Source organism: Filicampus tigris, chromosome 21 (genome assembly GCF_054856515.1).
Source record: "Filicampus tigris isolate MCC_2025a chromosome 21, RoL_Ftig_1.0, whole genome shotgun sequence".
NCBI classification, from domain to species: Eukaryota; Metazoa; Chordata; class Actinopteri; order Syngnathiformes; family Syngnathidae; genus Filicampus; species Filicampus tigris.
In genome coordinates this window covers 14,815,635-14,830,000 of record NC_141237.1, presented here as the reverse complement: position 1 = coordinate 14,830,000, position 14,366 = coordinate 14,815,635, and the positions used below count along the sequence as shown (strand labels likewise).

Sequence of the window (14,366 nt, the reverse complement as noted above, 5' to 3'; positions counted from 1 at the left end):
AGAGAAATGTTTGTTTGTGGAGTTACAGAAATGACGTTCTAGGGAGACAAGCTCACAGCGGATGGAGTGGTGCCAGACAAAACCAAAGTGCAAGCAATTTTGGGTATGCCAGCTCCAACTGAGAAAAAAAGGACTTCTACGAGCAATGGGGATGATAAACTTCCTGGGTAAGTTTATTCCCAACCTCTCTTCAAAGACAAAGTCCCTAAGAGAGCTGCTCCATCACAACATTTGAGTGGACAACAAAACATGAAAAAGAATGGAAAGAATTAAAGAGAACTGTGACAGCTGAGCCAGTCCTTGCATTCTTTGATCCATCAAACCCAACCAAAATTTCCACTGATGCATCAAAAGATGGGCTAGGTGCCGTACTGCTACAAATGACTAAAGATACATGGCAACCTATAGCCTATGCATCAAGATCAATGAGAGACTGAAAAACGCTATGCTCAGATTGAAAAGGAGTCACTGGGTTTAGTGTTAAGATGTGGCAAATTTCGCACATATGTTTATGGACTACCCACGTTCACAGCAGAGACTGATCATAAACCACTAATTTCAATTAGGAAGAAAAATCTCAATGACATGTCGCCCAGAATCCAGCGCATGATGATGACATTGCAGCGCTATGATTTTGAGCTAATATACACCCCTGGAAAATACATAGTGCTTGCTGACGGGCTATCGCGAGCGCCATACCGTAAAAGTGACACCTCAGAATGCATCACGGCAGAGGAGGCTGAGGCTCACATCAACATGGTCACGGCAAGAGACAGCAATGGACCCAGTATTGGACAAAGTGTCACAATGTATAAACAATGGCTGGTCAAAAGGAGTCTGCCCTCAATTTTTCCCTATGATAACGGAGTTGTGCATGTCTAACGGCATCCTGCTGAGGAAGGACAGAAATGTTATTCCACAAACTATGCACAATGACATGCTTCAACGTCTTCACAAAGGACACCTGGGAGTGGAGAAGTGTAAGAGAAGAGCACGAGAAGCCATCTCCTGGCCACTAATTAACAGAGACATTGAGGAAATTATTCAAAAATGCCAAGTCTGCCAAAAACATCAACACAGACAAGTCAAAGAGCCAATGCTGGTCGCTGACCTTCCCACAAGCAAAAGGTGGGCACAGATTTATTTCATTTGCATGGCAAAGACTTTCTTATTGTTATTGACTATTACTCTAACTATCCTGAGATTGCCCAACTCACCAGCACCACTGCACAGTCCATTATTGTGCACATGAAGGGGTTCTTTGCAAGACATGTAATTCTACAGTGTGTTGTGAGTGACAACGGTCCCCAATTTGACTGTGGAGAGTTCAAAGAGTTTGCAAAGCAATACGGATTCAAGCACGTTACTTCAAGCCCTTTGTACCCACAGGCGAATGGCCAAGCAGCGAAAGGAGTGCAAATCGTCAAGAGACTGCTAAGGAAAGCCAAAGATGATTAAGTCTGACCCTTACCATGCTTTACTGAGAGTTACAGAGCTGCACCTCTGGAGTGTGGACCATCACCTGCTGAGCTACTCATGTCTCGTAAGCTTCGCACCACACTTCCATAAATACCACAAGGACGTGACAACAACATTTGGATTGAAAAGAAAAGAAGGCTCAAACTCAAACAAAAATGGGATATGACCGAGCTACAAAACATCTGGATCCTCTTTCTGAAAAGAACACTGTAAGGATCAAGGGACCTGATTGTTGGGACAGAAAAGCAACTGTACTCAGCAAGGCCGGACCTAAATCTTACATTGTGGAAACCAAAAAGTGAGGAGGAACAGCAGGAGTCTGCTGAAGATTCTTGAGGACTGTGAGAAATCTTCTGATAAGGCTGAGCCTGAAAAACAGGAGAATACACCGAAGGAGCACTGACCTCGACCTCAGGCAACTTATCAGATGACTGAACCTCTTAGAAGATCATCAAGAGTTCGAAAACCACCGGACAGACTGATTGAAAATGTTTAATGTTAATGTATTTACTGAAATTGTTGCAGTGCAACATTGTTATTATTATTTAAAAAAAAAAAGTTATAGATAGGTATTGTTCAAACTTTGAAAGGGAGATGTAATGAGAGCAGTTATATCATTAGACACTAGTTGGCAAAAAAGTCAAAAAGCCTTATGTTTGTTAGGTGACTTCGTGAAGAAGGGTGAATGCTGGCTAGAAGTAGAATGGAGTTAGAAAAAAAAAGACATCAGCTTGCAGTATCACTGTTCCGTCGTGATTCTTGAATAACAAAAGGCGGAACATTACAGCATTCCACACATTTGTGATGAATTAATGGGAATGGAGGACTTTAAGGAAAGTAAATGTAATAAAATGAAATGCAGTTACAACAAGGTCTGGGAACTCCTTGTTCGCATGGGTGAAGCCAGTGAAAGACGAGTCAGATAAAGCTTTCTGTGAACTTTGTAGCTGCTGTAGCTGTTATGGAGAAAACGGAAAGACTTGAGTTGTGATGGACATAACCTAAAGTGTTTCATCAGTGCTTTCCTTGCCTCTGGAAGTGCATAGTGCTGCTATGGTGGACACGTTTGTTTACAACTGAATTGATTGTAGGTAGTTACAGTATTGTTGTCTCCTGACTATTTTTGATATACTTGTTTTATTTTCGTTTTATACTGTGGCTGTTTAATTTGAAAATAGTTTCAATTGCAGTAGTTGTACTAAGTACCCTGTCTTTGTTCCTGTAGTAAATTATTACATGGTCTACATGTTGACTTGAGATTTAACAAGGTTTTATTGTGTGTGTGACTATTGTTGAAGTGCATCTCCATCAAGATATGATGAAACTGACTAATTTCAGCCTTTATTGTGAGCTCCTATTGCAAGGGCGGAGCTATGGCCCACCCAGATTGACAGACTGCCCACCCAGTGAAATTCATGAAAAAAAATATACTTTTAATTTTTTTTGTAAAATATTATGAAATTATTTTTTAATTTGTGTTTCGTTGTGTTTTTTTATTGTATTGAATATTAAGAATGGCATAATTGTGGTTGTCTAAGGCGGATCTGAACTTCATATTATTCAGTTTGTAATTTTATTTGAATATACGATGTGTCGGGATAGGAGGATTGTGCTCAGTGAGAGAAATATTCAGGCCCACCCTGATTTTTCCAGGCCCACCCATCAGCCACGTTCTGGCTCCCCCCCTGTCCTATTGATATTAATGTCTCAGAGATTTACCTTTTTACTAGCAGTTTGTGTTGTATTTTAACTGCAGATCATTTCAACTGCAATTCAGTGTTCTGTGTTTTTATTTGAAGGACTATAATTGTTATTTTGTTACAGTTTATTATATTATATGTTACTGAACAGTTGACAAGCTGTGTCATTTGCATTTTTGGTGTCAGCTACGTCCCACATTGTCCCCCCGCAAGCATACTCCCTGTCCCACATCTGGTGAGTTTGGATCTGGTCACTCTACTCGTACGTAATAACCACAAGGACCAAATTGTTTTAACTGAAAAAACGCTTTTAAATACTTGATTATTTATGTCCATCACAAATAGGCTCCATTTCGATACTTCAACCCTGTTTTATCAAATACATAGAGTATTTATTTTTTAATGTCGATTGGGGCCAGACTGAAAGCGTGTTCAAGTGGATTTGCCGTAGAATCATCCCCCCCCCCCCACCCACACACACACACACTGCCCCTCCACGAACCACACGCCTGATTGTATTTTCCTTTTTTTTTCTCAGATACATTTATGCCCCAACACAAGGACGTCCATCACTACTTTTCTAGAGTAAAACATCTTACGCCGTATCGTTGTGTCCGCTTAAAGTGGTCTCGGTGCACGTAACACATCGCTCAGCAGAGATCAAGTTTGAGCTGCAAGTGTTGTGGTGATTGTCGTGTGAAAATGTGCGCAAGAAGGACAGGAGTACGAGGAGGAACTTTTTGGAGCGATAGAGGCCAACGAGCGACAACGTCAACTACTGGACGCCATTAGCAGAATGCAGCCAAGAATCGTTCTCCACAGAGCAGGTTTGGTCGCTTCTTACTTTCACTTTGAGGAAGTGCTTTCCAATTTTAACAGTATACAGTGCGTGCCGTCTTGTCTGTTTGTCTTGTTACGATATTCAGGTGAACAAAATTGTTGGTACCCCTTTGTTAATAAATGAAATTAACTATTCAAAATCAGACATTGTTTTTGAAATATGGTTCAGCAGAATTATTTTAAAAACCAGCTCTTGAAAAAAGGATGGACAAAACTGATTGGACCCTTAAAGAGGAAGTCAACCCAAACATTTTTTCCAGAATATGTTCTATCCAGGCCCACGAGTTGAAACAAAAGGCATTCTGATTAACTTTGCGTTTGTCGAAAATGAGGTAAGCCGCAAAATGCACCCGCTTTTAAATGGAGTAAGATAGCTGCCAGAAAGGCACATGTGTGGTTTACAACTCGTATCTGTAATAGTAATAATTTGTGTTTTAATTATTTCCCTGTGAGTACAAATCAAAATTGTGAGGATTTGAATTATTTTCTTGCGAGTACAAATCAAAATTCTGAGGGTTTGAATTTGTGTTTTCTTGCGAATACAAATTCAAATTGTGAGTGTGAATTGTTTTCTTATTAGTAGGAATCAAAAATCTGTGAGTGCATTGTTTTGTGAATACAACTCAAATGGCCAAATACAGCTCACCTGCTTTCTGAAGCTAAGCCATGATTGGTCATTATCTGAGCACTGAGCGACTGTGATGTCATTTTCAGTCGACAGAATTGACAAAATGGCACCCCCCCTGAGATGGCTAAAAACGGGTGGATTTCTCATATTCCACAAACACAATATTAATCAGAATCAGAATGCCTTGTTTCAACTAGTGGGCCTGCATAGAACATATTCTGGAAAAAAAATATGTGGGTTGACATCCATCCATCCATCCATCCATTATCTCACAAGGGTCGCGGGGCGTGCTGGAGCCTATCCCAGCTGTCTTTGGGCAGTAGGCGGGGGACACCCTGAACTGGTTGCCAGCCAATCGCAGGGCAGGGTTGACATCCACTTTAACTTTATTTGTTGTACAACCTTTTGAGGCGATCACTGCAATCAAATGATTTTCAACTTTCAATGAGACTTCTGCACCTCTCAGCAGGTATTTTGGCCCCCACTTTGGGGTTTGCTTTCCATGAACAGAGTGGTACCAACAATTTTGTCCATGGGTGTATCCATTACACAGTGACAAGTATTGTAGCATATTGTAGCCAATTCTGAAAAGCGTTTAAAAATCCAATTCCAATGAAGTTGGGATGTTGTGTTAAACAATAAATTAAAAACAGAATACAATAATTTGCAAATCATGTTCAACCTATATTTCATTGAATACACTACAAAGACAAGATATTTAATGTTCAAACTGTTAAACTTTATTGTTTTTAGCAAATAATCATTCACTTAGAATTTCATGGCTGCAACAGTTTCCAAAAAAGCTGGGATATTGAATACCCATGACCTTCGATCTCTCAGGCAGCACTGCGTCAAAAACCTGCTTATTTCAGCAAGTCAATGCCAAATAGGGGTGGGCCATACGGGCAAAAAAAAATCTCAATATTTTTTAAAAAAATCGATAACAATAATTTGACAATATTCTACAAAAAACATTTTAAATCTACACTTGCTTCACAGACCAATTGTGGATGGACAGCATTTGTGAGCAACATCTCTTTTAAATTGCTAAATACAGCTTCTGTAAAACATAATGATATTCTATGACAATATTCAACAATAAAAAACAAAAAATTATGTATAGACTTACATTGATTTTTGAGAATATTTATGTCATTTAAATGTCTGTGCTGTTATTCCATAATGATGTGACATTTTGAGCTGCAATAAGTACTGGTGGTACACCAACTACTAGAGGGATCAGAATGAAAAAAAGGTGTTAACTGCAGCAATCAGAATGAGAAAAAAATGTATTTATGTGACGTGTGATGAAGTCTCACCCAGCGAGAGAAAAAAAAAGATGTAAAAAAAAAAAGACGTCGTCATGACAACACCCATTCTCATACATTGGCCACCGTATTCAGAATAAAGTTGAATAACAAAACTGCAATTAACCGAAAAGTTCATTTTCCCACTCATTCATCGATGTGATATGTAGACAAGTGACTTTATTCATGTTTGGGTGAAAACTGCTGTCACACTAATAAGCCGTCGTAGTTTGTGCAACATGCCTCGGAATACAGGCTAGTTATGAATGATGCGGACTAAAAGGGTGTCAACTGAATGTTAACCGATCATCCAGGATGTCACGTTTGACTTGCTCGCTAAACTACTGAGAGGGTGAGTGCGTGCATGCTTTTATACTGTATTTGTTGGTTCAACTCTGCAACTGTTTTCTGAGTGTCTGTGTGTGTTTAAGCTTTTGTTTAGCATGCTTGCGCGGTCGCCAAGTTTTCCTCGTAATCCATATGGCTCGTGGTGCAACAGAATTGCTTTTCACGGTGACCGTTGTGGCACATTTAACAATATTATTCCCACCGACGTCGGGCTTGTCAATCCCAAACAATTTACAGACTACGGACGACGAGGCCTCGCGCCTCGCGATGAATCCCCTCTCGACACTTCATGTTTGAAAAGGCTCGTCTTCGGTGCGGACAGTGTCACGTGACCGGGCCCTGCCAGCTGATTCGGCGAATGATTATCACTTCCCCCTCCTCTGCCGTCAATGCGCACTGATTCTTCAGCATTTCCCCATACTTTGCGGCTGTCAACTAACTCGCGACGTTATGCTTAAGAGGCAGTATTAATACACGATAACGTAAAATTAAACATCGTGAAAGCAAGATTGACGATGATATCGATGACGATATATATCGCCCACCTCTAATGCCAAACCACATTTTGCACGTTATTACAATGGCATGGCTTCGTTGTAAAAGTGTGCGGGTACTAGGGCTGGGCCGATAATTCGATATCGATATTTATCGCGATTGACACGTGATCGATACCAATAGAAAATGCCTTCGATAAAACGTTCAATAGAAAAAAGAAAAACAAACACGATCGCAGCATGGTGCGTGATGTAGGCAGTGCGCTTCCACCTCCAAACATGAAGAAGAAGCGTTCAAACCAAAGAAGAAGCAGCTTTTAAACCAACGAGGAAGAAGCATTTAAACCAACAAGAAGAAGCGGTTAACTCAACGGAGCATGCTCGCAGGCCCGGCAGCCGTGCGCTACGCTCGCGGGCCAGGCGTCAGTGCGCTACGCTCGCGGGCCCGGCGTCAGTGCGCTCAGTACAACTCTTACAATTAAATTATATTATGCATGATAACCCTATTAAAAACCCGTGGATGGAGCCATGGTGTACAAGTAGAGGAGTTCTTGTCTTTGACATGCCAGCAGTAGTTAGCCTTATCCGACACCGGCATCGCACTCAAGGTAAAATTAAGCAAGTAAAATATGAATGGACTATGGCAATAATGAGTCCGCTAAAAAGATAAAGTAGTCCGAAGACGGTAGGTCAACGATGATGTATGCACTGCAAGAGAGTATTCGTTCACTTACATTGGATGAACATTGAATGAAGGCTAATATATGTGTCAACAACTTGCTTTGGGGTAGACCTAATGCAAATACGCATTTACAATGCACTGATGGAGGACAAACTGCACATTACACTACATAACGATGTACAAAAAACAGTTGACTGTTATTTAAAGGTAAGGTTTGAAACAAAATCAATAATTATCAATATTGACTGATATTAAATACTTAGATTGTGACAGTTTTCAAACATTTCTCAGCCCTTCTAAGCACATTATCTTTAAAATGGAGTTTATTTAATCTTTATATCGACAGGTTTATTTCACTCTTTCATAGTTACATTGACCTCTTAGTAAACGTTAAGTATTATGTTAAAATAAGATAACTTAAATGTATTTTTCTTCGGATCATTATTTTCAATAGTTTAAAAAAAGAAAAAAAATTCAATATATATCGATATCGACCAATATGAAACACTTATATCGTGATATACTTTTCAGTCATATCGCCCAGCCCTAGTGGGTACTAGACTGGCCTGCCCGCAATCCAGACCTGTCTCCCATTGAAAATGGGTGGCGCATTATGTTTTTGTCTTCATTATTAATTTATTTGATGGTTTGTTGTTGTATGACTTATTTTTGTTCCTTGTACAGTACTTTGTATACAGCGGTTGTTGTTGGTGTTTCCCTTTCGGCAAATATGCCGTAATGTGTGGAAAATACGGTGCTACATACTTACTTGCCTCAGTTGCACCTGTTTATAAAGCACGATAATGGTGTCAGTTTAAAAGAGAATACATTTATAAGTTTTCAGTTTATAAGATAATAATGTCTGTTGATGATGTATTAATTAATATAGTAATATATCGTATAGTAACTAGTGGTATATAATATAGTATAATTTTAGTGTGCTTTTTTCGGGCTCAGCTAAGCTTCTTGATAAAGTGCCCTCTTCAAACCGTGACCAGGCAACTTGTAATTGAACATTTATTAGCGGTGGCTTTACTCAGATGTGTTTTGACATCATAAAATGATGTTGTTTCATTATTCCTTGTTTATAGCTCAGTCACATGGCACTACTTCACTCAATTTTACGACGCCTAGCACGACCACCTGCGTATCTACTTCCAGTGCTCCTCCCCAAAGCACTGCAATAAGAAACATTCCTTCATCATCTGACTCTGATGACCAGGAGGACAGACAACCACAAAGTCCAAAGCAGGTATCAGATTTAGGTGTTGAATAACTCAAGGGTTATTTTGTTATGATGAAAATGCTCAATGGGAAACTGTAATAGGTTTGCTTGTTTGTTCATTTGTTTAATTTTAACTCAGTCAGCATTCGATACTTCCACTCCAGCAACTACCACAACAGCAGTAATAGCTGAGCATCCTGCACAGTGGCCTGATGTCATCACCAATGGTGAAAAGTGTTCATTGGTGACATAAGGACCTGTTCAGATGAAGGACATTGGTTTTCGTATTTAAGAGTTTATTTTTATGACACTTATGCAGGCACATAACTTTTAGTTTTGGTTCAAAGTTTTGACTTTTGCGAAGAATTTTGACGGTTGTATCATTGCATCTAATTAATCTTTCTAAGCTATTTTTGTCTCTCGAGGATCGGGATTTGGAGCCATTCGCAGACATGACACAGAAGTTGAAGAGTAAAAAGTCTTTATCAACACAAATACAAAGTAACAAAAGAGATCAGGCCTGGAACATGTCACAGAGTCATTCAAGCTTTTAAACTGTTAAACTTCAGGCCTATATGACATCATAAAGACCAAAGCATAAAAGGACCATAGCAAATGATACATTGCGTAAAACAAGCAGTCATAACAATTGTATTACTTTGTTTTCTTTAGCTTTAATAATGGATATATTTAATTCTGAAAAGAAATATAGATGCACAATTTATTATTTTATTACTGTGGCTTGTGTAGATTTAACAATGGATATTTGTTTAAATAAAATATAGATGTGCACTTTACAATTGTATTACTGATTTATTTTGTTTCACTTGAATGAAGCACAATTAATTGTGATTGTTTATTTAAGATGCAGATGTGCAATTTTAAAATTAAACAATATGCATACTACGAATGGTTTTGTCTGTCCCCACCCCCATCGGAGCCCCCAATCCTTTCTTGCTTGACGCCCCTGGGGACCCGTGCCACCCCACTGTCTGTACTTATCATAAATTATTTCAGCACATATGAGCTCGTGCGAGTCGGGTATGAACTTTAATTAAGGTGAAAACTACACGATCCCGACCATGTCAAGTTGCTTCCCAGAAACCAGTTAAAATATAAAGAGGCAAACACCTTGAACGCATTTTCCCCTAACAACTTCATCCGGCCGTCATTCCCATGCAATAAAGAAGTTTACATTGAAATAGAAACACATGTGACAGGCGTATTTATAACGATAGAAAGTCATTTTTTTATGAAGCAAAGAGAGTAAGAAGTGTTCAAACCTGCTCCGTGTAGCACAACACGAGGCTGCTTGAAAACTTCGCCCAGCAGTTGAAGATATTGTCTCGCCATTTATTCTACAAAGTGTCCTTCTTGCAGTCATTTTCACACGATAATCACAACAAATTCGCACTTCTCTCTGCTTGACCATGAGTCGTCTGCTTCTCTTTTTTTGTGAGCGGCTAGCGAGCTAAACTAAGCTAAGATAAGATAAATAAGATAACTAGGACTCAATAAATTATGTCGTAGTTCTTTAAAGTAGTGATGGACGTCCTGTGTGGAGGCTGCAGTGGATTAAGCACTAAATCGGAAAGAATGATTGAGCTTTGTTCGGTAATGAAAACCCGTGCACAGGAGTTGATGTGCGGCGGAAGTCAGGACACGCCTCGCTGGAATATGATTGCTGCTCGAAATTGGGCGGAGGCGGCAAATCGAGTGTGGAGCACTGTCCTCAAGTCACCGACAGATGTCGCCATTTGTGCTGTAAATTGAACCACTTCTCTGTTAACGCACAGGAAGTTTGCCTGCAACAAGCAGTGGATGATAATACAGCTCGATTAATTAATAATACCATTTCAAAAGAAGACATTAAAAAACAAAATCTAAGTCTTTGCTTTTATGGGAACATTATTTTGTTCCACTTACTGGGGCCAGCTCTTATTGACAATTCCGAATATCCGGGCATTTCTGGTAATACCGACGATGCAACGCACCTTGTCGGTGAAAATAACCCACCGTATTGTATTGCTTTTGCCTGTGACTAGCATATAAAACTCACAGAAAATCCATAACATGATGGAAACTAAATTGTCATTCCATATTACTGTGTGGACCGTGATCGTCGGAGAAAGTGGGGAAACAGAGTGAAGAGAGTGGAACTGGACTTTTTGGACTCAAGGCCAACCAAGACAGAGGTGCTTTGCAACGAGCACTTTCTAAGTGGGAAGACTCGTTCTCGAGTGTGTTAAAATGTGTGTGTTTTTTTTTTTTTTTTTTTTTTTTTTTTTTTTAACATATTTTAGGCTTTAACCAGCTTGGATCGTTATCTCTAGAAATGGAGGAAGAAAAAAACCCCAAAAAACTCCACTCTCCTCGGAGTGACGTTTACATTACCCATTTTCTTAACCAGGAGGCCAAACACAGGGGTAGACTAAAGGAAAGAATAAACAGAACTCTAATCATCCAAATCTCTAAAATTGGCCATGCTAACTCAATCTGAGACCGACGTTTACATTACCCAGTCTTGTGGGCATCTTCCACAACCTTAGCAAATCATGCTTCAGTGATATCAGTCTTCTCTCCTGGAAAAAAACTCAACTTTGACTTGAAGCATACGGCTTAACTACAGAAAGTTAACATAACTTTTATTTATTTATTTCATATGTGGGGCGGCACGATGGTCGACTGGTGAGCACGTCCGCCTCACAGTTCAGAGGTCGTGGGTTCGATCCCGGCTCCGGCCTCCCTGTGTGGAGTTTGCATGTTCTCCTCATACCTGCGTGAGTTTTCTCCGGGTACTCCGGTTTCCTGCCACGTTTCCAAAAACATGCATGGTAAATTGATTGGACACTCTAAATTGCCCCTAGGTGTGATTGTGAGTGTGGATGTTTGTTTGTCTCTGTGTGCCCTGCGATTGGCTGGCAATCAATTCGGGGTGTTCCCCGCCTACTGCCTGAAAACAGCTGCTACAGCACGCCCGCGACCCTTGTGAAGATAAGCGGTATACATAATGGATGGATGGATTTCATATGTGAATTACATGCACAATTTTCACAGACAGTGACAACGTGTATTTCCATTGCACTCAAAAGAGATTACCAGAGCTTGAACCACCTGGCACTTGTCTTGATGCAGGACTTGTGAGGAGAAGCGGTACAGATAATGCATGGGATGGATGGATGCTAATGCTAACAATATTGCTGGCTGCCGAGTGAACAGGACGCTGTGTGGCTGTGTGTGACTTAGAATGACCAATGCTGCCGCGAGGCGAAATGGCAAAATAATTTACTTGTTTTATACAAGCTGAATGGGCGGATTTCCGGTGCTTCGGTCCGCGTCTCATCCACACGTAACATCCGTGCCGCCCCGCACGCAACCACGCCCGCCTGCGCAATCTACATTGACTCCAATTCAAACGCGCTGCCAGAAACGCTCCCGACGCACTTGGTGTGAACGTAGCATGTGAGAACGGATGATAGGCTGGCGATCTACCCACAATGCCTTTGCGATCGACCAGTCGATCGTGAGCGACGTAATGGGCACCCCTGCTGTACAGGGTCGCTGGGAGGTGCTGGAGCCCAACCCAGTTGACAATGGGCGAAAGGCGGACTACACCCCAAACTGGTCGCCAGCCAGTCGCAGGGTGCACACACAGACAGTGTCACTGAGAGGAAACCGATCCCACGCTGCCCACACACAACTCAGGCATGTGTACCACTACACCATCAGTGACCCTGCTATGCAATAGGGAAGTTCTCCATTGTGAAATGAATAAAATCGTATTTATATGATTGATTCTTATAAGACAAACCATATTGGGAGTGATGAGGTCAAAGAACTCCCAATCCCGGGAATACTTTCTCTTTTTTTGATGGTTCCATCTTTGAGTTCCAAACACTTGCAAGTACAGCCAGCTAAGCAACACAAGATGTGCCTCAGACTCCATTGCGCTCTGCCGTGCTTTTTATGGTTCCAATGACACGCGGTCTAGCGTATCATTGGAATATCGGAAAATGTCACTCGAAGAGAAGACATAAATATTGCTAGCCGTATTCTAGACAAGAAGTAGTCACTTAGTCGCTGGTTAACTCGAGACCTTACCATTTTTGGCAATTACGTTATCAAAAGGGGAATGTATTTCCAAACTGATATCACAGGGTCGGTGATGGTGTAGAGATACACTCGCTTGAGTTGTGTGCAGGGAGCGTGAGATTGGTTCCCACTAATAGTGACTAGTGACTATATCTGTATGTGCCCTGTGAGTGGCTGCCAACCAGTTCAGGGTGTAGCTTGCCTTTTGCCCATAGTCAGCTGGGATAGGCTCCAGCACCTCCCCGCGACCCTCTGTACACTGTGTACAGGATAAGCGGTGTGGAAGATGACATATGACCCTTGTCACTCTCTGTATATATCCTCTACATATATTCAGAAAGCTAACACTGTTACAACAGTGTTATTTTTCCAGTTCTTGTGGAGGAATAAAACACATTATGTTAAAAGATGCCAGCTTGTTAAGGAATATAACAATGGTGGCATTAAAGCTCCAGAATTTGTATCTATGAGAGTGAGTTGGATCAAATCTTTTCTGTTGCAGCCCAACTCCCTGTGGTTCCATATTCCAAGGTCTTTATTTAATAATTTTGGAGGTTTAGATTTGGTGCTGACATCCATCCATCCATCATCTATACCGCTTGTCCTCACAAGGGTCACGGGGAGTGCTGGAGCCTATCCCAGCAGTCTTTGGGCAGTAGGCGGGGGACACCCTGAATCGGTTGCCAGCCAATCGCAGGGCACACAGAGACAAACAATTATCCGCACTCACAATCACACCTAGGGGCAATTTAGAGTGTCCAATTAACCTACCAAGCATGTTTTCGGAATGTGAGAGGAAACCGAAGTACCCAGAGAAAACCCACACAAGCACGGGGAGAACATGCAAACTCCACACAGGGAGGCCGGAGCCGGGATCAAACCCACGACCTCTGAACTGTGAGGCGGACGTGCTAACCAGTCGACCACCGTGCCGTTTTTTTTTTTTAAATCAAGACCCCCCAAACAAAAGGTCATCTTGCTCTGTCCACGCTACTACAAAAAGAGCTAAGTTAACAAGGATATTTGTCATTTTTCAAATTTTATTTCAATGTCATATTTACAATGTACGATGGACATAAAAATAATAGTTTCAAATGAAATGTATATTTTCTAGGCAGTTAAAAAATGGTGGTCGACTAACGAAACGTATTTAAGTGAAGTGTGAAGTGAAAGATTGTATGCTGTTCCTGCGGAAGCAGGCTTGTGCAAGTTTAAAAAAAAAAAAAAATTTTTACTGGCGGCAATGGACTTCTTCCAAAGTAACAAAAAAGGTTTTAACCTGCAGGAATAGGCTTCTTGCAAAGATTTATTTATTTTATTTTATTCTTTTTTACTGGCGGATTTTTTAATTTTTTTTTTTTAATTTGTTTTTTACAGCCGGGAATGGGCTTCCATAGTGCACGCCCTCATCTAACCATCCTCGCAAGAGGAGTGTTGTCTTTTGGCTGACCTGCTTCGAATCCAGATGGAAGCGTAAATAAATTTCACTTAGGTGCCTAAATTGTTCAAAGGTTGATTATCGAGCATTCCAAATTCGGTTTAATAATAAGAAATTTAAAGCGTTTAATGAC

The 14,366-nt window shown here is 40.7% G+C and overlaps 1 protein-coding gene across 1 annotated transcript in view; it reads right to left on the bottom strand.

Annotated features, from left to right (window-relative positions):
- The window catches only part of LOC147127762 (uncharacterized), a 45,454-nt gene extending 35,115 nt beyond the window's left edge, over positions 1 to 10,339 (bottom strand). Inside the window, exon 1 of the mRNA XM_086020339.1 lies at positions 9,987 to 10,339. Coding sequence (XP_085876465.1) covers positions 9,987 to 10,056 — 70 coding nt within the window. The 5' untranslated portion in view covers positions 10,057 to 10,339. The remainder of the gene's footprint in view (positions 1 to 9,986) is intronic.
- Between the last annotated feature and the right edge of the window lie 4,027 nt (positions 10,340 to 14,366).